The 27,858-nt window shown below is 61.7% G+C and overlaps 2 protein-coding genes across 25 annotated transcripts in view; both read right to left on the bottom strand.

Moving 5' to 3' along the window:
• Positions 1-1,516: 1,516 nt before the first annotated feature.
• ILKAP (ILK associated serine/threonine phosphatase) lies at positions 1,517-11,249 on the bottom strand. The gene is made up of 12 exons (XM_080604495.1): positions 11,159-11,249; positions 10,906-10,971; positions 10,768-10,824; positions 9,798-9,917; positions 8,860-8,986; positions 8,193-8,299; positions 7,611-7,704; positions 5,767-5,854; positions 5,363-5,484; positions 3,465-3,584; positions 2,047-2,128; positions 1,517-1,795 (listed from the first exon to the last, which is right to left on the bottom strand). Exons 1-12 carry the CDS (start codon positions 11,202-11,204, stop codon positions 1,655-1,657), a joined length of 1,170 nt encoding a protein of 389 aa, XP_080460621.1. The 5' UTR covers positions 11,205-11,249; the 3' UTR covers positions 1,517-1,654.
• Positions 11,250-13,009: 1,760 nt separating this feature from the next.
• Positions 13,010-27,858, bottom strand: part of KIF1A (kinesin family member 1A) — a 37,859-nt gene continuing 23,010 nt past the window's right edge. For 6 of the 24 annotated variants that reach the window (XM_080604371.1, XM_080604389.1, XM_080604378.1 and 3 more), the window contains 24 exons: positions 27,231-27,349; positions 27,061-27,146; positions 26,621-26,759; positions 26,301-26,469; positions 25,782-25,872; positions 25,490-25,608; positions 25,258-25,313; positions 23,992-24,100; positions 23,664-23,730; positions 23,474-23,558; positions 23,108-23,213; positions 21,372-21,398; positions 19,932-19,955; positions 18,551-18,665; positions 18,275-18,408; positions 18,055-18,116; positions 17,790-17,935; positions 17,305-17,517; positions 17,114-17,191; positions 16,764-16,942; positions 16,476-16,622; positions 16,162-16,354; positions 15,965-16,086; positions 13,010-15,406 (listed from right to left, as the gene is read on the bottom strand). In XM_080604371.1, coding sequence (XP_080460497.1) covers positions 15,364-15,406; positions 15,965-16,086; positions 16,162-16,354; positions 16,476-16,622; positions 16,764-16,942; positions 17,114-17,191; positions 17,305-17,517; positions 17,790-17,935; positions 18,055-18,116; positions 18,275-18,408; positions 18,551-18,665; positions 19,932-19,955; positions 21,372-21,398; positions 23,108-23,213; positions 23,474-23,558; positions 23,664-23,730; positions 23,992-24,100; positions 25,258-25,313; positions 25,490-25,608; positions 25,782-25,872; positions 26,301-26,469; positions 26,621-26,759; positions 27,061-27,146; positions 27,231-27,349 — 2,629 coding nt within the window. In that variant the 3' untranslated portion in view covers positions 13,010-15,363. The remainder of the gene's footprint in view (positions 15,407-15,964; positions 16,087-16,161; positions 16,355-16,475; positions 16,623-16,763; positions 16,943-17,113; positions 17,192-17,304; positions 17,518-17,789; positions 17,936-18,054; positions 18,117-18,274; positions 18,409-18,550; positions 18,666-19,931; positions 19,956-21,371; positions 21,399-23,107; positions 23,214-23,473; positions 23,559-23,663; positions 23,731-23,991; positions 24,101-25,257; positions 25,314-25,489; positions 25,609-25,781; positions 25,873-26,300; positions 26,470-26,620; positions 26,760-27,060; positions 27,147-27,230; positions 27,350-27,858) is intronic. The other 18 variants (XM_080604379.1, XM_080604375.1, XM_080604376.1 and 15 more) reach the window with 10 other exon arrangements.

Raw genomic sequence — 27,858 nt, 5'->3', positions numbered from 1 at the left:
ACCTGCAGGCAAGCTGCTGCCTGACTGCCGCTAGAGCTTCCTGCCCCCCAGCGCGTCCTCAGGAGCCCTGCCCCGATGAAGCCAGGATACAATCCATCCCACAGACACAGTTACTGGCAGTACCACGACACCGAGTGCTGCGTGCCTCCCTGGAGGCGTGCTGTCAGCACTCTCTCTAAAAGGCATGAGAGGAACAAGTTCTCCTCCCGAGACCTGTTATCAGGTTTTCTTTGGCCATGGGCTGAATAAAACCACACGTTCTCTCCAAATTCAGCTTGCAGGAGCACGAGCGTCAGCACACTGCTAACCTGGGCAATTCCCACTGTGCGCACAGCAGTGCGGCCTCGTGTGGGAGCAGGCGTGCAGGGCTGGGAGCAGAACGAGCCGGGAGGGGCGAGCTGGGGCTCCAGCACAAGACATGGAAGCACTGCTGAGTCCACAACAGGGCCATGAGGATGAGCAAGGGGCTCGAGCACCTCTGCCATGAAGACGGGATGAGGGAAGTGGGGTTGTTCTGCCCAGAGAAGAGAAGGCTCCGGGAAGACCTTACAGTGGCCTTCCCGTGCCTAAAGGGGGCTGCAGAAAGCTGGGGAGGGACACGGTGTCAGGGAGTGGAGTGTCTTTAAGCATCTTTAAGCTAATAGGTAGATTTAGATTAGATATCATGAAGAAAGTCTTCACTCAGAGGGTGGTGAGGTTCTGGCACAGGCTGCCCAGAAAAGCCGTGGATGCCGCATCCCTGGAGGTGTTCAAGGCCAGTGAGATTGCTCTGAGCAACCTCATCTAGTGGGAGGTGTCCCTGCCCACGTCAGGGGGGTGGAATTAGAAGACCTTTAAGGTCCCGTCCAACCCAAACCATTCCAGGATTCTATAATTTTGCTACCCAGCCTTGGAGTGAGGGCACTCAAAGCCCTGGAGTAACCAAGTGCTTCTGAAAGCCCTTCCACTTGGCAGGTCCATTTGGAGGAAAGAACAAACAAACAAAAAAAACAACCACACTTGCCCAATCTTATATATCAAGTATCAGGAACAAGCTCCATCCACTTTTCCCTGTATCAACAATTAGGATAAAAATCCTCAGACACGGCTTTCTGCAAGCAGAGGGCAGGCACGCTGCTGCTGCTGCTCTGCAAGCAATGCTTGGTTCACTCAGCTGGGCGCAACCTCAAAGCCCATCGCCAGTACCAGATTTCCTTCGCAGCACCGGGAGCACAGCCAACACCCGGTCACGAACAGGCAGCTGGGGAATCTGACCAGATCTCCCACCAAGCCCTAAACACTCAGAACTCTCCCTGGGCCTCACACAAAGCTCAGGGAAACAACAAACCGGCACCATTTGAATGGGAGCTGACTGTGCACAAAGATGCCTGCTCTCGGCAGCACCTCCACCACTCAGATTTATTTGGTTTCTCAGGACATCTGGGGGAGCGAGGGGTGACAGGACACAAGATTCCCCCACAGCTCGATCCACGACAGCAGCCACTCAGAAAACACTGCTAGCCAAGTGAACTAAAACTATTAGAAAAAAAACTTTATTTACACTGAGGAGCACCCAGCAGGAGCCTCCCTCCCCCAGCCACGCACGCACCCACGCCAACTTCTCCCATCTTTACATCTGCCACAAGCTGGGGGCCCTGCTGCTGCCCCTCGTCGTTCAGTGCTCTATCCGGACCACCATGACCGTAACGTTGTCTGCTGACCCTCGCTGCACCGCCTTGTTGGCCAGTCTGTTACAGGCAGCTTCGTATCTAGCATCTGCTTCCAGCTTCCCCTCTCTCGCCTGGATGTTCTTATCCTGTCGGGACAATGAAAAGACAATGCCGAGCGCTCCCAGCGAAGTGCATCACCCCAGCACGTGGTTATTTCTGAGCACAGAAAGGCAAAACAAAGAAGGACAACCTCCGGTACAGGGAGCAGCCCCTGGCAGAAGTACGTTTCTGCACCGCTCGCTCATTGTTCAGCTAATTAGCCTGGAGGGAGCGAGTCACATACTATTTCATGCCGCCTGCGCTGAGTAACCCAGCCCCCAAGCTGCCTTCTCCTCACCTCCAGGCAGGATACGATGAAGTTCACAGCTTCTTCTGGCGTAAAGACTTTAAAGAGGCCATCGCATGCTATCAGGATGAACCTGGAAATCAAATAAAGATGGGTTTCAAATAAAGTCGGGTTAGAGGCTGAAGCTTTGACTCCCCAGCTAAAGCAAACTCCCTCCATGCACTTTTATGCGTACCCATGCTTCAATCCAAAGGGACAACGCCATAAAGCTCATCTGAAAATCCCTCAGAGGCACCGCGAGTCCCCCGGTGCTCTGGCACTTACCATTCACAGAGCTGAGTACATGCTAACGAGTTAGAAAAGCCATGTCAGACCTAGATCAGCTCACCCTGGAGGACATACGGACACCACACACCTAAGCAAGACCTCACACTGTGTCTCTGCAACCTGCTGGAAAGCTCCATCACTTTTCTAGGTACAGCTTTGAGTCCCTTTCATTCACAAATTTTCCCTGCTAGGTAGCCAGTGCATGGAAATAGAGGAACACAGCCAGCTGAATGCTTTAAGCGTGTCCCTTTAAAAACCTGTGCTGCTGGGGTAAGCAACAATTTAATTAGAAATACTCCAAAAAAAAAAAAAAGTGAGCAGCTTAGTTCAGGCAAGAGGCGTAACTGTGACAGGGAAGTCCTGCCAAAGCCCCAGAGGTGGAGAGCTGCCTCCGAGCTCCCCACCGGAGGGTGAGGTAAACATCTCGCTGTGCGCTCCCTGCCTGCACGGGATCTGCGTTAACCAGGAGCTCCAGCTGGAGTCACCAGACACGGAAACCTACAGCCAGCCCCCAAGAGCAGCACAAGTCTCTGAAGGCACTTTCAGAGCCTAATGCTCAGAATATCCTTAGAAATATTTCAGTGGATCTCTTGCTACAGAACTCTGATCCCTCAGGGCTACCTGGTCACCTCTGAGAGCCTTCATGGTTGTACTGACCCGAATGCAATTTATCATCGCCGTTTGTTGGGAAAAGCATCTCAAAACTTCAGAAGTCAGAGCTAAATATAATGGTATGTGTGGGCACCACAGCTGCTGGAAACACATCAGAGATCCAAGGACTGGATCCGGGATCCAAGCACAGAGATCCGAGGATTCCAGCTTTAACCAGCTGCCTGAACACCGGCACGTGAGGTTATTCAGGGCACAAAGGCAGGCTGAGGCCTGTGTGTGTTACCACCGCTGTGAGCCCTGTTTCTGCATCAGGAGCTTTCACAGCGCCTTGGCAGAACGCAGCAGCAGCACTGCCCCCACGTACTGGTGCGGAATGGGAGCAGAGGGACACGAGCTGCAAGAGCAGCTTTTATTCGGGGGCAATCAGTCCGGAGTGCCTCAGCCCTGGCAGCAGAGCACAGGGCGCGCAGCTCAGGCCTCTGCTGAGCAGAGCCAGGGCACGGCAACCCCCCCGCGCAGGCACGGCGTACCTGTCATTGTGCATGAGCTGGCAGCGTTTGATGTCTGGCACAGAGATAACACCACAGCGTTTGTACTGCCCATCCCCGATGGAGCGGGAAACCTCCAGCACTCCGAGGACTCTGCCATCCCTGGACAAGGAAAGAAAACATCAGTCCCCCCCCGAAGCGTGCACGTCTGCCTGACGGGGCACTCTCCCCCGCCAGGCGTTCAGCTGCCTCATACAAATCCCACCCCAGCGAGGTCACATCTTTCCTTCCAAGTCTCCATCTCTTTCTGCGCACTTCCCGGTCCTTTACACAAATAAATGGAGGAGGAAAGGAAGAAATGAAGTCAGGAGAACTCAAAGCTGTTTTCTTCCTCCCTGCCCTAACTGGAGTCCCGCTCAGCCTAGCAAACCAGCTAAGCAAGAGCGATGTGAGCTGCTGGAATTCAGACTGGTTTTTCAGCAGGGTACCAAGTACACCACATTTCAATGTGAGCTCAGAACAGCAACAGGCAAGACCAGGACCGAGCTGGCAGCCCCTCCTGTGTTCTGCCTGTCAGGACCCCAGCCCCTGTAGCTTGGCTCAGCTGCTGGCAGTTCAAAGGCGCAAGAACTACAGCAGCTTCTCCTTGGCCTTCACTAAAAAACCTCATCACAGCGGCCGGTCCTGTGAAATCCGCATTACAAACCTTAGGAAGCAGCCTTGACTGTTAAACCTCTCTAATTAACGGAGCGCTGCCCCCACAGAAGCAGCTTCCCACACTCCACCTTCCGATGACTGAGCATCTTCTCCCCCGAGAAGATGATTTCTGTGCACTCTAGCAAGACGTGGCTACAGTCCAGCCAGCCCTGCCCCAGATAAAAGCAAGACTGAGACGTGTCACAGAAAAGATCCGATGCTCACGCGCCTCGCTACTTATCTCTTAGGTCCAAAATACTGAAGCACGATGATTTTATAACGATTTTAACTCTACCAGTGGAGAGACTCCCAGGCAGCTGGGGAGCTGTTCCTCCAGTTCTGAGGAGAGCTAACGGACTGGCCCATCTCCTGCCTGCGTGCACAGACGGATCAGTGCTAAGCAGAAGCAGCAGCACGCGCTCTGCAGAGACAGAAGGAGCGAGGCCCTCCAGACGCTGCAGCGAGACAGGACTGAGCTCACTGCACTCTGCCTCTGCAGGTGCTGAACAGGCCCCGAGACACCTCACCTGCGCCCAGCCCTCTCTGGCACAGATGTCATTAAATCAAGACACAGCCTTCAAAGGGAGAGAAACATCATCAGCAAGCCAAACACCGCCACTGTGCTTAGCACCAGCCGCGCAGCCCTACGTGCACAGCCGTGTTAGGATAGTCCCAGCACAGCTCCAAAATTTCCCTTCTGCTCCGCACAGCCTCACTGCAGCAGCTAACCCCCAGCGGAGCTACACCAGCTGTGGGCTGTGCACCCAGCCGATGAAGGCAACCGAGTGGGGAAGACCACGAGGCCAGGCACCGAGCGGTCTTGTGCTTTCTCAAACCCACAGGACAGGGAGAGGAAGAGCTGATACTGCAAGTAGGAAATGAATTCTGCTCAGTGGCACGGCGTGCAGCAAGTGCAACTTAAAAATCAAGTCTAATTCTGTTTAGCTTAAGCTTAAGAGCATCCGTGCTGGTATTACGCTGTCAGGGTTTCAAATAGGTTCCTGCCTTTGCAGCACAGAACCCCGCCACTGTCTTAAGCCCCTGGGAAACCAGCACCCATCAGCCAACTCAAACTACTGACTCCTTAAGACACCTCAGAGATCACCGTGCTGCCTGCAAGCGACAAGGGATTCCCTCCGGGCTGTCACTAGCAGGCAGCCATGCGGGGACCCAGCAGCTCTGTTCTCAGGCCTGAAGCTGGACCAGGGTTTGGATTTGCTCGCTCATCACCTTTAGGCACTCACCTGACATTTCCCCCAGCTTTCTGTATCCGCATGCGCTCCTCGTACTGGGTGGGGTTGTGTTCCTTGCTAAGGCTTAAGGCCGTGTGCTTCTGACTCTCTTCATTGTACCGACACAGGATCGCCTGTGCTGACAAAAGACCCGCGTGAGTAAACAACAGAACTGCAGGAGGAGCTTCCTGGGAGAGAGCTGTAAGTTCGGGCTCTCTGCACTCCAAAATGAAAGACAGCTTTAACATAGAAAGGTAGCTGTCATCTTTCCAGCACGGAGTGCGTAAGGATTGCAGCGTTTCTCCTGTATCACTTGCCCGCCAACAATAAGGAAGGCAACAGATGCCGCCCTGCAGCGCTAGCGAGGCTTGCAGAGGAACTGAGATGCCAGCAGTGGGCTTCTCCGTTCCGCTTACCCGGCTGTCCCCCAGGTTGGCGATGTAGAGAATGTTGTCGACGGCTAGGACACAGGTCGCTGTGGAGCCATCCTTCCACGCTGGCTTCCTGAAGGGAGCAACAAGATTACTAAGGGGGAAAACAGCTTTTGAGAATTTGGTGACAAAATACTCCTGGGGACCGAAGGAAGAAGCGCCGCGCAGGGACACTCGGCAGCCAGCAGCTCGGGAAACCACAGGTGGTGAAGAGCAGGCTGGTTAAGGACGGAGGAGCTACGCAGACCAGCACCTTCTGAATGCATCCCACACCACCCCTTCCTCACGCTCGGCTGCCAGCAAAGCTCATCTTTGGCTGCAGCAGGCTCAGCACCGACACAAGCCCAGAAGCTGCAGCGCTGTGAGCAGGTGAGAATCCCCATCGCCTCCTGAGAAGGCTCCTTCTTTGCAGCAAAAAGGCAGAACAGCCAGGGCCGAGCCAAGTCGCCTTCCTTTCTGCCTTTATTTCCCTCCCTTTTCTCACAGTACCCTCCCTGCTCAATCCAGCCCTCACCCCAGAGCTGCCATCGGTCACTCCCCGTGTTCCATTTGCTGTAGTTAAGCTTGCACCTCTAGAGCTCCAGGTAAGCTGAGAAGTGTTTCTTAGATTACAGCTGCCACACCAGCCCTTCCCACAATGACACCCAGCTAAGGCACCGTTCTGTACTGCAACTAGCTTTGAGAGATTCCTGGACATATTTTGTCCAGTTTCTCCTGATTTGGAAGGTGCAGAAGACACGAACTGTAGGTGTTCAGCAATACAGCTGTTGCCATGCAGAAATCCTTTGCAGCAGCTTTGTCATGTGTCTGACCAAACAGGCCGGTTTGGGAATTGACACCGTTGTAACAGACTCAAAGAAGCTTTTTCCTTCTGCCTGGCCAAACTTTTTTTAAAAAAATCCAATTAGGCTTAAGAAACGGAGCCAGTTTTTAATTTATTGAAAATTTAATCAGAATGAGATGCACCCAGAACCTTTCCAGATGTGTTAGAGGTGCCACTATGGAACAGATGAAAAGTGTAAAGGACTGGTGACAAAGTGATTTTATTTCAAGCGCAATCTGTATTTCCCTTAGTCATAAACCGCAGTTAATGTGTCAGTCCAGCAGAGACAGAGAAGGTAAGGGGGGGTTACACTCAAAACCCAGCCGGGAGACAGCAAATACTTTCTATGGGATAAATGCCAGCCTGCACTTCTCAGCTTTGTTTTAGAAATAGTTAGTTAGAAACAAGTTTAAGATGAGGGATGTTTTCTCATCAAATCATCTGTTCTCAAAAAGAGGTGGAAAAAAAAAAGGCAAGATTTAATCTTAAGCTGAGAGAAAGAAATCTCTCAACACAGGACATTAAAAACAAGCAGATTCCAGCCTGGTGAGCACATACTACCAGGGAAAGTGCCTCTGCGAGCTGCTGTGTGCACCTTCCTTTCACGTTCTGCTCTACAAACCCCCTTTCATGTTGTCAATACAGAGACCCCAGCTCATGCAGCACAGGATGCGTCACTTCAGCAACACGCTGTCTTTAAAAAGAAGGCAAACAGGATGCTCTGGCACGGACAGAGGTGGGTTCTCGGGTCATGGGTTGGTTCCTTCCTTTGCCATTAACACGTATTTTAGCCTACGGGGTCCCACAGACCTCTTGCTGCAGAGGAAGCCCAGCGTGTGCTGTGACGCAGCTCGAGCAGGCACTCAGCCGGCAGAGCCACAGCTCAGCTTCACGGCGCTTCCCCAAAGCAGAGCCATGACTCGAGGCTTCCTCCGACCCGCTCAGAGCCGAGGCCTGCGAGCCACAAGCTAAGGAGCACAAGCGCACGGGAAGCACTCGCACTTACTGGCTGGACGCCTGCTTTAGAAACTCCTCGTCTGTATGTTTGAAGGTGTCCAGAAGGCATCTCTTCACTGTCTTCTCCACGCTGACCGCCTCACCTGCCAGACAGGGAAAACAGCACCTGAAGCCCTGCTAAAACACACCCGACCCACCTCGCCCCTCACCCAGCAGGCAGTTTGGCAACGCAGCGCACAGATCTGCGCACAGCAGCCGGAGCACACGGCAGGCTCACGCTACAAAAAGTCTGACTGGGAACACGCATGGAGAATTTATGGCGCACCCCTCTCCCCCGGGCGGGTATTTTTACTCTTCCTTTTCTCACAAAGCAGCGCTGCCAAGCCTGGCAACTGCACATCTTGTGCTTGCTTAGTGGTTTGCTCTTGGCTGCTCGCACCCTCTTGCCAAAACGGCTTCCAGCCCTCCTCCCCAGGAGACAGCGCGGTCTCTGTGCACACAAGTCAACTTGGAATGAGGAACGGAAACTGCAGAGCTATACCCCGACGAATCCATTTGCTTAAGCAGCAGCCAGAGTTTCACAGCACAACGGGTGACTGTCGTCCCACAGCCCTTGTTCCAGCCCCCTCACCTTTCGGAAACTTCTTGATGAGGTTGAGGTGCAGGTTCTGCGCCGCAAATTTTGAGGCTCGGACTCCCCCGTGGCCATCAAAAACAGCGAAGTACGAGACGCGCGTGCTGTGAGGGAGCAAGCGGCAGCAGAAACGGGCTGAGAAGGGCTCTTAGCCAGAAGGTGGGACTGAATTGATACTGATATTTAATTCACTAAGAGATTTTAACTTTTCAGATGAGAGAACATCTGTTTTGTCCTCTTCAAGCATTCTCCATTGCCACAGTTGGGGTTTTCACACGCTGTAAAAATCCCCAAGGCAAGAACCGCTGTGCCTACAATTAAACTGAGGGTCCTGAAACATCCGCACTTCATTTGGGTAACAGAAGCTCGACATCCAGAGTTCTTACAAACTCAGTGACTGAGTTCCCTGAGCAACACTCAGAGGTATTTATACATCATCTAGTCCCCTGACTCACCCAGGAACACAGCTAACGACCTGACCCCACCCTCCCAATAACAGGCCCAAGACGCACAACACGAAGCAGGCTGTACTGGGGAGCACCAGCTGCTCTGAACAAAGGATCGTGTGGCAGGCTTCGCGGAGGCAAGCTGGAGCTCCTTCAGCCCCGCGACGGCTGCCGCCTGCAGCTCCGTCCCCTGGCCTCGGCGGGCAGGGCTCACTTACATTTGGGAGGGCAGCGGCTGACACTCCTCCGTGATATCGTTCAGGATGACGTGGGCATCCTGCATGTCTTCCCTTTCACCTTTCCTCTCCGCCACGTAACCCTTCAGTCCGAGGATGCCCACTGACTCTACAGAGGGACAAAGCAGACACAAACAGATCAAACTCCCTCATCGCCTCGGCTCAAACCAACAGATCGGCGATCGCTCTTCAGCTCTCACAAACATCCCCCAAGTACAGCTGGCGGCCCTGCAACAGTACGGCTGGCACCTCCTGCCGAACAGGGTGGATTTTGTAACGTGAGTTTAAGTGCTCCCAGCTCAGCACGGCTGGGCGTCGGAGCTCTGCTGGGCTCTTATCAAACGGAGGGGAGCACGCGGCACCACTGAAACCGCAGGTGAAACAAAGCACAGCTTTAAAGAGGGGGGGTAGGGAAGGAACGCAAAGTCTGCTGTTTCCAGAACGTGCCACTTCCCTTTCACTGAGCACATCTTTTTCCCCAAAGCTGAACATAACACGTGGGCACCTGCACTGATGTCAAACGCGTTATATGCCAAGGCAAGTCTCTCTCTCTGGCTTCCTTAGCAGCCACTCAGGGGAGAGATCTGGGGATCTGGAAAAAGCAGCTGCTGTGGCTCGAGCCTTCAGAGGCTTCGTACCCAGTCCCCCCGCTGGCAGCACAGGCCTTTCTCCTGGGGATGCCCAGGCACGCCGCCTGCCCAGCTTCTGCCACTCCGTCAGGACTGGGAGGGAGGCCCAGGTGAGGGAGGCAGCGTGCCGGGGAGCTTGAGGGGCTCCCCCGACAGCAGCTTGCTCCCCCCCCACGAGAGGCTGCAAGTGCAAGCGGACGGAAGAGCCAAAGCTCAGCTTCGGTCTGGACTTACTCAGCCCAACGACAAAAGCACAAATCGAGTACATTTGTTTTCAAACTGTCTGAAAACCTTTACAAACTTTCTTTTCCACAAGTTCTTCCCTGCCATTCTTCTCTTCCTCCTCCAAGGACTTCCTCTTCTCCCCTTTCACCTGGCTCCCTGCTGAGACCTGCTCGGTAGCGCTGGAGGCTGAAAGAGAAGAAAAGCACAGGGAGCTGAAGACTTCCAGCTCGAGTTTACTTACCAAATTCAGCACATCCTTCTGCACTGAAGCACTCCCCGAATCGTGCCGCCCTCCCCCAGGTACGGTACAGCCCCGGCTGGTGGCAGGCTGTTGATTCTCCCCACCGAGCCTTTAACTTCCTGAGCAATCAACTGCAGTAGCGTTCCAGATCGGAGCACTGCTCGCTTTTAATTATTACTATCTGTTTCTATAAATCGTAGCCACAGCAATGCAAGGAAGCACGTTTTGTTGCTCTGAAGGTGCGCCACATCTTTGTTACAGGTTTCGGAAGGCAGGTTACAGATTAAAGCTACCAATTGTCAGAGGATTCCCAGGGCACCAGAACCCTAGCCTTCTCCCTCCAGGGACTCGCTCCCATGCGGTACGGCTCTCGGTTTATCCGGCCTCCTCCCAGGCGCTAGCAGAACGCCTCCCCTGCCCGAGGCTCGGCTCCGCAGGAGCTCGCAGGCAGGGAGGAGGAGGAGGAGGAGGAGGAGGAGGAGGCAGGCTGTGCCTGCGGAGGAAAAGCGGCGAAGGCCGGGAGCCAGCGCTGCCCCCGCGCTCAGCGAGCTCCCAGGCGCGGGTGGCGGGGGCTCACCCGGCAGAGCCAGCGCTCCGGGCCGCAGGCCCGTGCGGATCTGCACCGGGCTCCGGCCCTGCTTTGGGGGAGGCGGGCACGCGGCCGGGACGGGCCCCGGGTTCCGGCCCCGGGTTCCAGCCCCGGGTTCCGGCCCCGGGTTCCAGCCCCGCTCCCGGCCCCACGCCAGGACCTTGCGGTGGGAAGCACCGCGCCGAGGCGCCGCCGCCGCCGCTCACCTGGGTCGCCGCTGCCGGCCGGCGGGAGGTCGTCGAAGAGCAGCGAGGCCCCCGGGCCTGCGGGGCGACACGGAACCGGGCTCAGCGCCGCGCGGGGACCGGAGACGGGGCGGGGTTGGGGGGGGGACACGGCCCTACCTGCCTCGGCGCTGCCGGCCGGCGGGAGGTCGTCGAAGAGGCGCGGCCCGCCCGGGGCCTCCTTCCCTGCAAGGCACCGCCAGGGGCTCGGCACCGCCCGCGGCCCGCCGCCGCCTCGCGGGGGCGGCCTGCCAGGCCTCAGCCGGGCCCGGGACCGGCCCCGGTGCCCCCCCCCCCCCCCGGTTCCCCCCCGGTTCCCCCCTCACCCCCCGGCCCCCCATCCCATCCCATCCCATCGCCCCCCGCCCCTCACCCCCCGCCGCCCCGCCGGGCTCGGGCAGGTCCCCGAACAGGTCCATCCGCTGCCGCCGCCGCCGCGCCCCCGCCCCTGCCAATCACCCCCGCGGGGCGGGGCCAGCACCTCCCGCCGCCCAATGGGCTGCGGCGGCGAGGCCGGAAGCCCGCCCCCGCGCGCGGCTCGGCGGGGAGCGGAACTCTTCCCCCTCCGCGCTGCCGAGGGGGCGGGGCCGCGGCGCAGCGCCCCCTGGCGGCGCCCTGAGGGAGCGGCGCCTCCCCGCCCCAGAACGGCGGTCCCGTGAGGATCGGCCCCCCCGGCACCGCAACGACGGATCGATCCCCTCAGCCCCGCAATAAGGGATCGCTCCCCCTGATCCCCCAGTAAAGGATCAGTCCCCCCAACCCCATAACGGATCGCTCCCCCCAATAAAGGATCGCTCCCCCCGACCCCCCAGTAAAGGACCCCGACCCCCGACCCCACAGTAAAGGACCGCTCCCCCCCCAATAAACTATCGCTCCCCCTGACCTCCCATAATGGATCACTCCTCCCAACCCCGTAACAGACTGCTCCCCACAATAAAGGATCGCTCCCCCGACCCCACAATCTTAGAATCACAGAATCATAGGATATCCTGAGTTGGAAGGGACCCACAAGGATCATCGAGTCCAACTCCTGGCTCCACACAGGTCTACCCAAAATTTTAGACCGTGTGACTAAGTGCACAGTCCAAATGCTTCTTAGACCCAAAATTTTAGACCGTGTGACTAAGTGCACAGTCCAATCTCTAAGAAGACTCCGACAGGCTTGGTGCCATGACTGTATCCCTGGGGAGCCGGTTCCAGTGCGCGACCACCCTCTCAGTGAAGAACCTCTTCCTGATGTCCAGCCTGAACCTCCCCTGCCTCAGCTTGACACCATTCCCTCGGGTCCTACCGCTGGTGACTAAATAGAAGAAGAGATCGGCGCCTTCCCCTCCACTCCCCCTCACGAGGAAGCTGTAGGCCGTGATGAGGTCTCCCCTCAGCCTCCTCTTCTCCAGGCTGAACAGGCCCAGTGCCCTCAGCCGCTCCTCATACGTCTTCCCCTCTAGGCCCTTCACCATCTTCGTCGCCCTCCTCTGGACACTCTCCAACAGTTTAATGTCCTTTTTGTACTGTGGTGCCCAGAACTGCACACAGTGCTTGAGGTGAGGCCGCACCAGCACAGAGCAGAGCGGGACAATCGCTTCCCTCGACCGACTAGCAATGCCGTGCTTGATGCATCCCAGGACACGGTTGGCCCTCCTGGCTGCCAGGGCACACTGCTGGCTCATGTTCAGCTTGCCGTCAGCCACAACCCCCAGGTCCCTCTCTGCGGGGCTGCTCCCCAGCATCTCATCGCCCAGTCTGTACGTGTAGCCAGGGTTGCCCTGTCCCAGGTGCAGGACCCGGCCCTTGCTCTTGTTAAACTTCATGTGGTTGGTGATCGCCCAGCTCTCCAGTCTGTCCAGATCTCTCTGCAAGGCCTTTCCACCCTCAGCAGTTTACAACTCCCCCAAGTTTGGTGTCGTCGGCAAATTTGCTCAAAACACCTTCTAGACCTACATCCAAATTGTTTATAAAAACATTGAAGAGGACCGGCCCTACAATAAAGGATCGCTCCCCTCAACCCCTCAATAAAGGATCACTCCTCCTCACCCCCCAGTAAAGCTTCACTCCCCCTAACACCCCACTAAAGGATTGCTCCCCCTGACACCCCCATAAAGGATCGCTCCCCCCAACCCCTCAATAAAGGATACCTCCCCCTGACCCCACAGTAAGGGATCGTTCCCCCCGACCCCATAACAGATCACTCCCCAGCCCCCCAGTAAAGGACGCTCAGGCGGCTGCGTCAATGCCACATTTATTTCAGAACCGAACAAGCCTGGCGCACACGGGCGGCCGGGACCCGAAGCTCCAACACGGGGGTGTGGGGGCACGGGGTGGGGGTGCAGGACGGGGGCCAGGGCCAGGACACGGCTCCCATCCCACGGGGGCCTGGGGCTGGGGGGCGGAGGCCGCCTCACACCTTGGGCCTCGCCGGGAGGAGGGCGGCACGCCGGGCCCCGCCGCGTGCTCTGCAGGTTGGCTGGCCTCAGGCACGCCACGGGGGGACCGGGACCGCGGCCCCACAGGGCCCCCGGCCCCGTGTCTGGTCACTGGCAGACACCGGGCCCGTCCCTGTGGGGAGGGCTCCGCCGGGAGCTGCCTTCACCCCGGAGGAGCCTCCTCCTCCTCCTCCTTGCCCCCTGGGCAGGAGTTTTGCCAAAATCCAGGACGAGGAAAACGGTCAAACGGGGAGCTTCTGCCTGAAGGCACGAGGGACTGGCCGCCCCCCAAGCACGGCTGTCCCCGTCCCCAGCCGCCCCCGTCCTCCGTGTCCTCGCCATCTTACAAAGGAGCAAACGGCATGGAGAGACGGCCTCGGCCCCGACACACACAAGGGACAGCGTGGGGACGCGCGGTGGGGCCGAGGCTCGGCCGTGCTGTGCAAATTAAGGTCGGCTGTGAATGCGTGACGGCAAAGCGGGGCCCGGCGGGGGCCCGGGGATGTGTGGGGGAAGACGCCTGCCTTCCTGCCCGGAGCTGCGTGGGCTGCCCGCGGGAAGCCCTGAACTGAAGCACCCCCGCTTGGTGAAACGACCAACAAACGGAGACGGAGCGAGGAGGGACGCCGAGCAGGGGTGGCGGCGGCCGGGTGCTCTGCTGGGGAGGAGGAGGCCGCCGTCAGCGGCGGAGCCACCTCTGTCTGGGGGAGCCCCCCGCCAGCACGGCTCTCGTGCTGCAGCAGATGGAGTCATCTACGGAGGCGGGGGGAGGAAGGTGAGATTGCACTTCTGGAACGGGGGGGAGAGGGCTACGAAAATGTCAGCTACAAAAGTGAGAAGCCCCGGCCCCTCTCCTCCCCAGCGAACCCAGCCCAGTGCCCCGCGCTGGTCTCTGCGCTGCCCGCTCCTCTGCCTCAGCCCCGCTCTTCCTGCAGGAGGGGACAGCAGAGCCCTTGGGGGCGAGGGCGGCGAGGGGCCCCGTGGCTGGGCTGGCTGCTCCCAACCCCGGTTCCCGGGGGTCATTCTCGCACGGTTTTGAGAGCAGCCAGCCCGCCCGCCGTGCTCCCCGGCTGCCTGGCAGGAGGCCCCAGGGAGGGGGCAGTGGCGCGGCTGGCCAACGTGGGCCGAATTTCAGGCCCGGGGCAGAAAAAGGAGCCAAAACACAACATGTCCTCAGCACACGCCCACACTGACACACAACCGTCCCACTGGGCTGCTTGGGGGAGGTTGGTTTGTCCTTGTGGACGTGGGAGCCCTGGCCACCGAAATTGGCATGCGTCCCCCTCCAGAGGTAGATGGGGCAGGGAGGAATTGCCTCGCTTGGGAAGACGTGGTGCCTTGGCCGGTCACCGCTCCTGGGAAAAGTAGTTTAAGCACTGGGGGGGGCAAAGCAGAGGGTTGGGGGAAGGATGGGGGGCGAGGGCGAGCACACTGCAGTCACCGGGCACGTCTGCACCGCAGGGGACAGGGGACAGGCCCGCCGCGCTCGGTCCCCTCTCCCGGGAGAGGTGTCCCCGGGAGAGGGGCCGCGGTGGCCCGGGCACCAGCCCGCCGCCAAGGCTCTCCCCGGCCCAGGGAAGGCGTTGTCCGGGGGCCGGGACCCAGCGTGTGGGATTTTATGACGTAAATAGAAATAAATACTTTATAAATATAATCTTAAACTACTGACACCTGATTTTGCCCTGCCATCTTTTGTCGACACAATAAATTAGGAAATCCCCATACCTAAACTACTGCTTTCCCTTTACGTGGAAGCAATTCCTCCTGATTTCTCACCTCTGAGCTTTACAAGACGCCTACCTCTGTAGATCAAAGACCAGCTTTTAACCCAATCTACCCTCCTTGCTCCCTCCCCTCCGAAAGGAACCTTTCTGGAGCGTTACAGGTTGTGTGACATGATGGCCACCCATGAGGGGATGGGCAGAAGATCACATGCACACGAGAAATCCTGCCCAGGCGGGACCGGGCGTTTGCAGCTACGAACAGAAATGAGTTTCCCCCGTGAAGGTGTAAATCGAGACAGATCCTTCCATGGAGCAGGCAGCTGGGGCAGCAGATGGTGTGAGAGATCAGACGTTAACATGGGGACTCTTGAGGCAGAATCAGCTATCTTGATCCTGCTGGCAGACGGATGAGGTGGAGGGTGTTTTTCAGGTTAGATTCTCATCTGGGCTGTTCTCCTTCTGGACAGCTTGGATCTGATTCGGAAACCGAGAAACAAAGGAAGTCAGAGATGTGGAAAGGGAGATTTGGGGTCCCCTGGGTGCAGGCTGGTGCTTGAATCCAGCCAGAGCCAGCAGGGCAGGGGGTTAACAGCAGCACTCTTTTGCCAGAGCTCGTGAATTTCTGTGCATTTATTCCTATTCTCCTGCTCCTGCAGCCTGAGATGATCTCAACAAGTTCTTGAGATGATCTCAAGAAGAGCAAAGGCTCAGTGTGCTGCGTGTGCGCGTTGCTTTGAGCTCAGTCTCTGTACCAGCCAGGACCTGGCTCTCAGTTAAGCGGGGAGGAACGACCCCTCGCAACTCCAAGGGGGCAGAGCTGAAATCAAAATGAACACGATCCAAACTCTGCCTGCTGGGAGCCTGTCCCAGCCGGGCTCAGGAGGCGCTCCCCGTGCTTGGCCAAGAAGGACAGCAGCTCGCCAGCCTGAGGACAGCACGGGGACAGCACCTACCAACCCCCCTGGCACCGCAGACCCTCCACTGAAGCACTGACCTGCCCCCCATGTCGGGGGCTTCCACACACCCCCTTACCTTATGGACCCAGCCAGGAGGGGGTTGAAGGCGTAGAGCCAGTCGTGCATGTCCTTGTCACTGCTTGCCTGCAGCAGGATGCCCCGGTGCTCCGTGCACACCGCGAAGGTGTTGGGGGTCTGCTGGGGGAGAGCCAGGGGTCAGCCCCTTGCCCCACGGCGCGGAGGCTCCCCGCTCCCCGCAGGGGCTGCACCCACCTTCAGCATGGCCTGCTGGTCCTCGCTGTACTCCACTTGGGCCTTGGAGAGGTTGAGTATGGCCCTCTCCACCGAGTCCTTGTCCGAGTTGTAGATGTAGACGTACGGGCGCCTGACCACCACGAAGCGCTTCACCCACCCGTTGGTGTGGGGCTCCAGGAAGTGCAGGTAGCCCTTTTTGGAGACGATGGGGCTGCAGAGGGGGGACAGTGAGGAGGTGGCTGTGCTAGGGCGCTGTGCACCCTGCCCGAAAGCACCAGCTGCTCCCCCTGCCCCTACTGGGGTCCTCCCCTGGCCTCCCCAGTGGCTCCTACCTGACCCGGATCTCCTGAATGTCGGGCACCAGCAGACGCTGGGGCTCCTTCTCTTCCTCAGGCCGGCGGGCTGGGGACTTCTTCTGCTCCCCTTCCACCACAGGCTCGAGGTCAGGACTCTCCACCCTAGGGGAGACCTGCAGGGCTCTGGGTGGGAAGGAGAGAATGGGGTTGGAGGAGGAGTGCAGAACGGAGGACACCCAGCAGCCACGACCGCGTCTGAGGGGTACGGCCGCCCTGCTCGGTGGACAACGGGGAGTCGGCCCGACCTCCTGCCCACCCTCATACCTGACTTCCACAGCATTGTAGCGTCCTTCCACCAGCGATGGGCAGGTTGAGGAGGGGGTGAGGGTGGTGACCCCGAGAGCTGACATGGAGGGATCTCTCATCAGGGTCACAGACATTTCAGACAGCTGTGGAGGAGCGGAGGTGTGGACTGGAGTCTCTGCCCGAGGCCGGGCACAGCTCTGGCCGGGGCAGGGAGAGGAACATGCATATCGGTGCTCTGAGAGCATCCGGGCGAGCAGAGGGTGGCAGCGGGGCCACCCACCCATGCCCTGCCAGCCCAAGTCCCCACGCATCCCTCCCGACCCTTGCCAGCCCCACAGACCCCAAAGTTTCCCTCGCCGCCCCAGTACCTTGCTCTCGCTGGCGCTGATGCAGACGTGGCTGTGGCTGTACTCGCGGTTGAAGGTGTGCGTGAGCAGGCGCAGGCACTGCGGGCGGACAGGGAGGATGGTGGGGCAGGAGGCACCTTCCTCCACCCCGCCACCTTCCTCGCTGCGTTACTGCCGCCACCCGGGACCCCTCCCCGGCTCCGGGGCGCTACCTTCACAGCCAGCTCCTTCTGCCTCTCGCTGGGGGTCTCGGGCAGAGAGCTCCGTCCCTCCGGGGCCCCGTCGGCAGACAGCGGGGAGGAGACGCAGGAGGTGCTTCGAGACTCGGAGTCCTCGCTGGAGCACGGGGACAGGCTCTCCAGGCCCAGCCGCTGGGTGGTCTCCAGCTTCTCACGCAGCAGCAGGTAGTGCCTGGTCTTCTCCACCTGGGCAAGGGCGGCCCCGCTCAGTGCCAGGCCTCCCCACACCCGGCTCGGGGGCATCCTTTAGGAGAACGCGCTTCCCACGCCTCGTTAACCCAGCCGCTTGGTAGCTGTGGGTCTGCTGGCACCCGGCTAGCAGCGGCGCAGTGGGGACGGAGCCGAGCGCAGCCCCGTGCCCCCCAGCTGGGGCACCGGGGTGGGGAACGCCGGGTGCATTCGGCGCCCACTGCTGCAGAGCGCGGTCTCAGCCCGGCGCGGCCCTTCCCAGCCCTTACTTCTTGCAGGAGGCTGAGTTTCTCCAGCTCCCACTGATGGTCGAGGATGAGGCTGTCGCTGCGGGGCCGCCAGCCGGCCAGGTTCTCCTCTCCCCTGACGTAGGCTACGGAGGTGTCCAGCACACGCCGGCGACGCCTCTGCATGCCTGTGGGGACAGACGCACAGCTCGGGGGACAGACACGGGGATGGGGGGGGGACGGACGCACGGCTCCGCAGCTCGTACCGCAGCCCCGCAGCGTTTGAAGGCAGAAGCAGGGCACCCACCTGGACTGCCGGCATCCGCCACACGGCACAGGCTCAGCTCGTAGACGCCCGTCACACGGTTGCTGAAAGCGAAGGGAGGCGTCACCTGGCCGTGTGCCCCGTCCCCACACCCCGAGGGTGTTCCCCACACGCTGCTCCAGGGCAGCTCCCGTCCCGTGGGTGCTGGCGGCATCGCTTCCCCCCAGTCCTCCCCCCAAAAAACCCAGGAGGGTGAGGGTACCTCTCCGAAGCCCGCAGGCTGCCGCTGCCGAAGAGGTTGCGGATGGAGCGGGAGGCAGGGAGCTTGGCGTCGCGGGAGTAGAAAACCATGCAGAAATCTTTGGTGATGACGGCGGGCTGGGTGCAGTTCTCCATCTGCGGCAGGGTGGGGAGAGAGGAGAGCAGAGGAGCATCAGTGTCAGTCAAGGGGGGGGCGGGTAAACCCCAGTGGCACCCCGACAGTGGGCGAAACGGCAGCCCCTGTTTGCATTCCAGCTGCACTCAGCCAGATCCTTGCCTCGATGTATGCGGAAAGGGTGATGTAGATTTTCTCCCGGTACGGGGTGACGCGGTTGAGCAGCAGGGAGTTGTGCATGGAGCTGTCCCACGCCGTCTCAAACTGGTAGAAAGTCCTGCCGAGAAAAAGCAGAGCCGCTGAAACGACCCCCCCGAAACTCGGGCCAGCGAGCGAGGAGACGCCCCCCCTCCCCCCGGCAGCACTGCGGCAGGCCTGCGGGGACACACGGGCATGCACGGGACGTTTGGGGACAGCCACTCCGGGGGATGCAGGCTCAAGGCAAAGCCGAGGCAGGATGGGTGCAGCGGGAGGGGGACACGGCGCCCTCGCAACGGGAGCGGGCGCAGGGGTCTGGGGTGGCGTGGGGGGCTCAGCTGGGGTGCAGGGCAAGGTGGGGGGGTGGGGACAGAGGGGCAGAGGAGGGAGCGTGTCCCCAGTGCTCGGGGTGAGCTGTCACCCCCAGCACACCGGGGCCAGGGCCCTGCCACCCATCCTGGCACCCCGGGAACGGCCGTCACGGCTCGGGTGACGACGGCTGGAGCAGGAAGGGGGGAGATGCTCGGCACAGCGGGGAGCAGCTCAGCGGGGGCAGCCCCCCCCCCAACCTGTGGGACCCGGGGACCGCCATTCGGTGCCCGTGGGGCTGCCTCCCCCTGCTCTTGCTGTGCCCTGGCTGCTGCCCGCAACGTCCCTGCTGGCCGCCCCGCTCCCCTCGCTGCGTTTTCCATCTCCCCACCTCTGCGCTGGGGGGGCCGGGCAGGAGCCAGCGGGGTGAGCACTGGTGGGACCCCACAAAGGACGGTGCAGAGCAGCGGCTGCACTTTTGGGGTGGGAGGACGGGGGGGAAGCAGGAGGTGTCTCAGGGTCACGAGCACTGGGGACCGCAGCGTCACCCCCCCGCTGCTGGAGCCCCCCGGCTCCGGCCACCCGCGGTCACAACGGGCCCGGGGCTGCCCCAGCCCCGGTTCCTGCGTGAGCACCCTCAGCAAGCCGTGGCACAACGGCGGCATGGCAAAACCACGTCCGGGGGGGGCAAGCAGCAACGCGGCGAGAGCCAGGGCTGTGCCGGGGCCGGGAGCGGGGCTTTGGCTGCGCCCGGGGACGCGCTGCCACCGCCCCTGCTCGGGACGCCACGCTGCGCAAGAGCGAGGGGCGCTCTGGAAGGCATCGCGTACGTGGAAACCACATGAGACAGAGTCGAGGCGAAGGATCGCTTTTCAGACACAGACCACTCGAGAAGAGAGAGCTCCCAAGGGAGGAGGATATCAGAGAAGAGGAGAGTAAGGGGAAGGAGGGAAGAGAGCGAAAAGCAAAGGAACGAGGCGAAGGAGAAAGAGAGAAAAGCAGGAGGGACCAGACCGAGCGAGTACGCGCGAAATACCTAGTGTCATTTCCGAATGAAATGCTATAAGTAGAAGGCAACCCAGGACAAACACACACACACGTACACACACAGAGAAACGAAACGTCAGAAAGCGTCGTCCGTACAAGGCCGCTGCCGACACGCGCCCTGCAGCGCCCGCTGCGTGGGACGGGGCGCGCAGGGAGGGAGGAGGAGCAGCGCGGCGCAGCGGCTCTGCCCGGGGGCTGCTCGGGGGACGGGGGGAGCCCAGCAGAGCCCGGTGACCGTCAGCGTTCAGCTCAAGGCCCGCGCCATGGGACAGAAATTTCACGTAGGAAATTCCCCAGCAGGCGCGGTGGCCATTCCCCGTGCCACGGTGGCCATTCCCCGTGCCACGGTGGCCATTCCCCGTGCCACGCGGGGCTTTGACACCAAGCTCTGCATCGTCACTCGCGTTCCCCTGATTGCTCCTGCTGGCACAGCCCCCAAATCAAGAGCCCAAAAGAGCTCAGCAGGGCAGTCCCGAGGTTTACCCGCTTTAGGGATGTTGCAGAAAGCCCTCTGCAGCCCCGGACCTTCCTCCCTGAACTCTGCCCTCTCTGCAGGACCCCTGCGGAGGCGGCGGGTCTCGGAGCAGCCTCTCTGCTCTCCTGGGGCCTGAAAGGTGTCCGCGGCCAGGCCTGGCAGGGCAGAGCAGCTCGCCTGCCTCCGCCCAGGCAGCGGGAGGGGGTTTCAACCTTCCCTGCCACACCAGGTGAGCGTCACCCTGCAGCAGCCTCAGAGCCCACGGGCAGCGCCAGGGCGAGCCCACGTGCTCCTGCGGCCATCTGTGCCGTCCCCGAGCACCCTGCTGGGACAGGGTGCCACCGGAGGGACAGACAGACAGACAGACAGATGTCCCCCAGCATCCCCAAGCGGGACCGGCCTCTGGATGCTGCAGGTGGCACTTGGCAGACCCCGGCCCCAGTCTCCCCGATGCAGCCACCGTCGCCACCCCGCTGCACCTACGCACGCAGGAGGGCTGTGCGGGCGCTGGCAGCCCCCCCAGCGGCTGCGGGGCTTGCATACGACACGCACACGCTCCCACGCAGCCCAGCACCCAGCACGGGTCCCCAGCACCCTCCCCACGCAGGGCTGGGGCAGGAGCAGGGGGGACGGAGCCACGGGTCCCTGGCCGGATGCCGGAGAGCAGCGAAGTGAAAAGGCGAGAACAAAACCAAAACCAGGCGATGGGAGCACAGGCCAGCGAGAGCGAGAGCGAGGAGGAGCGAGATCGCGATCGGAACAAACAGCAAAACCCGCGGGGAAGGGGCGGCGTGAGAGAGAGGTGCCCGGGATGTGGTGAGAGGAGGAAGACGTGGAGGGGGGGCTGGAGACCCAAGTGCCGCCACCGGCAGGAGTGAGAGTGCTGAGGTGCGGGGAGGAGAGAGGGAAAGAGCAGAGGGGGGTGGAAAAAAAACCAATGGAAACAAATAATACCTAGGCATATCCGAATCAAGAAACTGCCTGCGAAAACACAAAACAATCACATGGTTAGTGTGGGCTCGGATGGGCAGCGGCAGCAGCGGGTTTGGAGAGAAGCAAGGAAGGCTCTTGGGCGCCGCCCGCCGCACCCCAGCGCTGCCCGGGCATGCGGCGGGCAGGAGGGGGGGTCCCGGGGAGCGCCGAACGTCCCTGCGGGGCGGCCCCGCTCCTGCAGCCGGCGGGAGGCTGCCCCAAAAGGCCCGGGAGGCTGCGGGAGATGGGCAGAGGCAGGGCCCGCTGTCGGCGATGGAGGCTGCGTGGCGGCCGGTAGCAAAGCGGGGAGCAGAAGCAGCCTGGGAGGAGGGCGAGGCGGGCGCCGCTCTGCCCGCTGCCGCCCTCGGCCTCGCGTCCCCGGCAGGCGTCTGGGGTCGGAGCATGCAGGACCGCGGCGGGATGGAAGCGCGGGGTTGCTGCAGCGGCCCCTCGGCATCTTGCTGGGAGCCAGCGTCCTCCGTCCCCCGCCGTGCCAGCCGGCACCCGCCGCTGCCCCCCAGCCCCGTGCCCGGGCTCCCCAGGGAGACGGCGGGTACCCCGTGGCCCCGCTGCGGGGCTTGCTCCCAGGCAATGCCCCCAGCAGGTGGGTGAGACCAGCTCCCGCACACCCCACGTCCCCGCCTGCCTGCTCCCCTCCCCGAGCACCCCCGGGAGATGCGCGGAGCCTCCTGCCCCGCACGCGGGGTAAGGCGGGAGCCACGTTCCCTGTGCCTGGCTGCACCGGGGATGCCGGAGACGAGATCTGGCAGCACCCCAGACAGCAGAGGCTGATGCACGTCAGGGCAGCCCCGCGAGCCTGGCTGTCGCATCCGCCCGGCCCCTTGACATCTGGCAACAACCGCCATGGCTCTGCCGGTGTGAATCCTCCTCGCCCCGCTGTCCCAGGCCACCAGCCTCCTGCCTGGCCTCGCTTTGCTGTCCCAACGGGCGTGACAATGCCCGACGCTCACACGCGCACCCCGGCCCCGTGCCTGGGCGCTCCCTGCCTGCACTTTAGGGCTGCACCTCGCAGCCAGAGCGTTGTCACCGAGACACCAGCCTCCCCGGGGAGGAGTGACCCAGCGGTCCCAAAAATGAGGGGAAAAGATGGTCCTGCTGCCATCCGGGATGCTCCTATGCCAGGAACTGTGCTCCTATGCTGGGAACTGCCCTGCTCACTGCTCAGGACCGGCCCCCGCCGCTCCCCGAGCCACCAACGCCCAGCCCGACTCTCATCCCCGAATGTCACAGCACCCCACATGCACACGCTCCGACCACGTGGGGTGGCCACAGCACAGCCTCGGTGCGGGGACAGCCCTGCCAGGGCATGCGTGAGGGGCTTTCCCCCACGGCCCCAGACGCCACGGGCACGAAGCAGCATTTCCAGCCATTTAGCCAGGACACAGGACAGTCTGTGGCAGGGTCAGCACAACCTCCTGTCGCCGTCACTGAACAGGACCCTGACCCCGATACCCCGCATGGCCACCCACGGTCTGGAAGGGCCTCAGGGAGGAGGAGGAGGAAGGGGGCTGGTGTCCCAGGCTTTGGGGGCTCTGTGAGACCCTCTGCAGCTCGAGAAAAGCAGCATCCCCCCCCAAAAGCAGCAAGGGCCAGCAGGACCCTGCAGAGGGGCTCAGAGCGCCCAAGGGAGAGGGGGGTCCCCACATCTCCCCCAGTGCTGCAGTCGGGGGAAGAGCAAGAGAAGCAGTGGCACGCACCGGTCATCCTGGGAAGGATGGATGTAGCCAGAGGACAGGATGTTCAGGGACAGGATGTTGGGGTCAATGAGAGACTCATCAGCTTCTGGGGTGTTCCGGATCCGACCTGCAAATGCAGCACAGGGACCCGCTCAGATCCCCCGCCAGGGTCCTCGTGACCGGCGTGGGTCCCCCTTGTGTCCCAACTGGTGCCCAGGACCACGATGGCCCCGTGGTGGCACACAGGGAGCAGTCACCTCTTTGCTATTTCAATTGTAATAGCAGGCAGTAAGTGGGAAAGGGAGAGGGAGAAGAGGAACAAATCCCTAGCGGTGTGGGGAGGATTTTGGGGGGAGCTCCGATGCCGCCCCTCCCAGCTCTGCTTACCCACAACCAGCTCCCGCACTTCCTTCCAGCGGATCAGGCTGCCCGTTTCATGCACCAAGGTGACGGTGATCCTCCTCTGGATACCCTGAGACCCCCCGAGGCCAGCGAGAAAAGGGCAGTGGTCAGTACAGAGCCTGGGCAGCGAGGCAGGAGCCAGGCAGGGTGCAACAGGGACTCGGGGAGGGAATACCTGGTGGAGCAGGAAGGTGCCGTGGCACGGCATGCCTCCGCGGTGGTCCACAACGGCCGGGATGTAGCTGGAAGAGAGGATGGTGGTGGGACACGGCTCTGCTCGTGTGCCCAAGCCCACCACGCTTCTCTTTCGCCACGGAACGGCACGCAGGCGGCACCGTTCACCCAGAGAGCGTGCGGGGGCACCTCGCGTCCCCAGACACTCCGCACACCACCACCGGGGCAACTGATCCCGAGGGAGAAGGAATCCTCGCTGCTCGGGGGTGCCCCTGGGGAGCTTGCACATGCAGGCGTGACCGTGCCCGGGGCTCACAGGCAGGACTTACTCGCCGTTGGCCTCCAGCTCGCAGATCTCGAAGAAGACCATCAGGTCGTACTTGCACTGGCAGGGTCCGGCACTGGGACGAGTCATGGTGCTCAGTTTGGTGGCAGGCACTGCAGCGGGTGGGAAGGACGACTTAATGTCGAGGCAGGGAAGAGGGAGGCTGCTGCTGAAGTTTGGAGCCCGGCACATAGCAGCAAGCAGGGGAAGGCAGAGCAGGCACGGGAGCTGGGGTCAGACAGGCGGAGCCAGCAAGCAGGGCAGCAGCAAGGCAGTGTGGGGGGGACACTAGTCCAGGGGGACACAGCCCCATCCTGGGGACCTCGCTGGCCGTCGTGTGCTTCCTCCCGCTCCCAAAGCAGAGCAGGGAGAGTTCAGGATGGGGCTTCCCCCGGAGACACCCATCCCAGCCCTGCAGCCCCAGCAGGTGCAGGGACAGGGCCCAAACCACGCAGCACCGCTCCAGCACCAGGGGAGCAGCTTGTGGACAGCCGGAGAGGGGCGGCCGGCACATATCCTTCGGTGCTGGAGCGGGATGCGGGCAGGCATCACAGCAAACCACCGCACTCGGCCGAACCAGAGCAACTCGGGTCTCAGCAGCCAGAGGCAGTGGAGACTTGCCTAGCCCCTGCAAGGGCGGCTTCAGGAGCTCCAGGCACTGCGTGCCCCAGGGGACGGCTGCGGCAGGAGACCCGAGGAGCCGCTGGCCCTGCTACAGCCCCGTGCGGGCACGAACCCGGCTTCTGCGCCTTCCCGACTGCACGGTCCGTGGCGGGCAGGGGCGGCGGGCAGGCGGGCTCCTCCACGCCGTGCCGCAGGAGGGAGGTAGCGGCGGTGGCGGCTGCCAGCACGTGCCCGGAGAGCGTGTCCAGGAGCGAGCCCGCCAGAGCAGCTGGCACCGAGCACCCGGTGAGCCGGAGGGGTTTGGTGTGCTCTTGTGGGGAGGGAGGGAGGGAGGGAGGGAGACAAACAGAGAGGCCAACACAAAGCAAAGCGGTTACACGCAGACACTCGGCACGAGGGAGGGGGACCACGGGGCTGCCGTGAGCACAAGGGAAAAAGCGCTTGCAAAGGGGTTTGCGTCAGCCGTACACTGAGCGAGTGGGTGCTGAAGGGCCTCCGGGTGCTGTGGTGCACAACGCATTTTGTGACGCCCCCTCAGGCCCTGCCCTGCAAGCCCATGGCAAGAGGGCGCAGGGAGCGGGGCGCAGCAGGGGACCTGGTCTGCAGCCTGGGGACTGCAGGAGAGGGGCAGGACGCGGTCTCCTACCTGGCTTGGAGAGTGGCATCACCCGGGGGAAGTGGCGCCGGGATGGCCTCAGTGGGCTGTAGAGAGAACAGGCTCGGATAAAAGCACCCGCGGCAGGAACTGGCAAGGGGTCCCCAAATCCGGCCTGGGGCCACCTTCCTCCGCACCCCTGTGAAGCCAGGGTGCTCTCCCAGCCCAGCCCCGCGGCACCAGGGGAAGGCAGAAAGAGCGGCACGTGGCCAGGGGCACCCACCTGAGGACGTCCTTGCAGAGAGGTGGGAAGGGGTGTTGCTGATAGTGCCCAAAAACTTCAAATACAATCGGCTGGCTCTTGATGTACTCGATGAAGGACTTGGTCACCTCCACAGCAATCTGAGAGAGAAAAAGCATGCAGCCATGCTGCCTGGTTTAGAACGGGATGTGATGCGCTGAGAAAACAGGCACTGGGGAAGAAAGGGCTGCTCTGGGGAGAAGATCTGCCTGACACCCTAGGGAGACGCCAGCAGCTGAGGGGGTGAGGGGGTGCCCAGAGGCAGGGTACTCACGTTTTGGACGTGGTAGAAACCCAGCGGCGGCCCTCGCCCTGTGTTCTTCAAGGGCTCTGTTGAAAAGGCCTCGTCGTGGCGATGGATGAAACTGCAAAGGGAAGGGAAGGTGTTCGGGGGCTGCAGGACAGTGCAGCAGCTGGGTGTGAGGGAACAGGGAAGGGAGAGAGGGTAGGGGCCAAGCCTGCGCCCCACACAGGGCTGTGTCCTGTCACCTGGCCTGGGCTGACACAGAAAACCTGCCCCACGCTAATCTGCAGCCCCCCAGCGCCTATCAGACGCTGTCTTCAGCTTTCACCAGTGACCAAACGTGTGTCCAGGCTAACACGCACGCTCACCCTGCACCTCTTGGTTTTGCCTCCCCTTCCATGAAAGCCATGGAGCGGAATTAAGGACGAGAGCAGAGCGTGGGATGAAGCTCCCAGCGCTACCCCTGCCTGCCTCCTCCTGGGGCAACCCGAGGAGGCGAAGGCCAGAGCGTGGAGGGAGAAAATGGGCTGGGGGCCACCGTGGTCTCACTTGAACTGGCAGAAGATATCTGCATATTCTGCTGAGATGCTGGAGGCTTGCAGGACAGTCACTCGGAAAGTGAAGATGCTGCCCAGCTTCAGGTGGTCCAGAGCTGCCTCCAGGGGCCCATCCATTGTGGACTTCTCTGGGCTGTCCAGGAGAAGGTCCTCTGGTGTCACTGTGTGGAGGAGAGAGCCCTCGGACGTCAGGAGTTGTCTTCCTGACGCCTGCCAACAGCTCTGCACTGCTGCTGGCCGTGAGCTGCCAGAGGCGGGGGCTTGCAGTGCTCAGATGGCCCCGGCGGTGAGTGCGGGTGGCTCGCCGCTCACCTGCGCAGGTGTTGTTGTTGACTTCATCGGCGGAGGGCCCCAAGTCACTGATCTGCCCCTGGCCTTCGACGATGCGCAGCTCCTCCTGGGAGGTTCCCGAGCGGGACATCCCCACGGCGGGGCAGGACTCGGACTGGAACTGCAGGGGGGCGATGGAGAAGCGTGCCTGAGGGAGGCTGGCGGCGCCACCACCGCGGTGCCGAGCACGGGTACAGCCACACGGGCAGCTCCGGCTCGTCCGTCGCGCCCCACAGCAGCCCCCCCAGGACAGGGCTCCTCGAGCAGCGGGACCAGGGCCAGATGTCACCCGGAGCGTGCTTTGCACCGCCCGATGGCTGGGACGGGGCAGAGAGCAGCACGCTCCTTCAAACCCCACGGGACAAGCATGCCTCGGAGAGCAGCGGCTCTACAATGCCCCCGTGCCACCGCCGCGGCCGTACCTTCTCAAAGTGCTGGTCATCGAAGGATATCTTCGCCGTCCCCGACTGCCGCACTCCGGAGCCATAGTCCGGGGCCTCCTCGTCGGCTGGGGGAGGAAGGTGCCGAGGCGTTAGCGGGGGGGCCCCGGGGGAACACGCGGGCCGAGGCGACGCGGGGCCTCGCCTCCTACCTGAGATGGCCTGGACGGCCACGCGCAGGAAGCCCTTCACCTCGCCCTTCTCGCTGACGATGGCCACGCGATGGACCAGGGGCACGGGGTACAGCAGGTTGCTGAGGTACACGAAGGCCCTGCCGGGGGGGAAGCGACACGGGGAGCGCCGTCACCGCCCCCGCCCGCGCGTCCCCAGGCGCGGGTGGCGGCCGCCGGCGGCCGGGTCCCAGGTCACCACTGAGGCCGCGACGGCGCTGCAAAGCAAAGCCATGAGGGGCAGCCAGGGCCAGCGCGGGGCAGGGAGCAGGCGCGCCTCGCCGGCCGTCCCCTCCGCTGCGGGCGGGAGCGCGTCCTGGGGAGGGGAGGGGATGGGACTGCGCCGGTGCCGCAACAAGCCGGGAGGAGGACCGTCGTGGCAGTGACGAGCTGGAGGACGGGGGCAGGAGGTGCTGTGAGAGAGCTCGGGGGTGCTGCGGAGGCAACAGGGAGCGGGCGAGGCGAGGCCGGGGTGGGGAGGGAAGGGGCGAGGGAGGGGAGGGAGGAGAAGGTCCTGCCTGGGGCCCCGGAGCCTCCAGAGGTGAACCTGCCCTGGGCGGCGGTGGCTGGAGGTGGCTGGGGAGGCTGCGTGGCGTGGCTGGTGGCACTG

Source organism: Anser brachyrhynchus (assembly GCF_964034855.1).
Source record: "Anser brachyrhynchus genome assembly, chromosome: 9".
In the NCBI taxonomy this organism is placed as follows: Eukaryota; Metazoa; Chordata; class Aves; order Anseriformes; family Anatidae; genus Anser; species Anser brachyrhynchus.
The sequence above is the reverse complement of the archived record's forward strand: the minus strand, read 5'-3'. Positions and strand labels throughout refer to the sequence as shown.

Coding starts and splice junctions, on each gene's coding strand:
- ILKAP (XM_080604495.1), bottom strand. CDS start 11,204: ATGGACCTGTTCGGGGACCTGCCCGAGCCCGGCGGGGCGGCGGGGG. Junction 9,918..10,767: donor GGCCGGCAGCGGCGACCCAG/GTGAGCGGCGGC, acceptor CTTCTCTTTCAG/CCTCCAGCGCTACCGAGCAG. Junction 5,855..7,610: donor CTAAAGCAGGCGTCCAGCCA/GTAAGTGCGAGT, acceptor TGCTCCCTTCAG/GAAGCCAGCGTGGAAGGATG.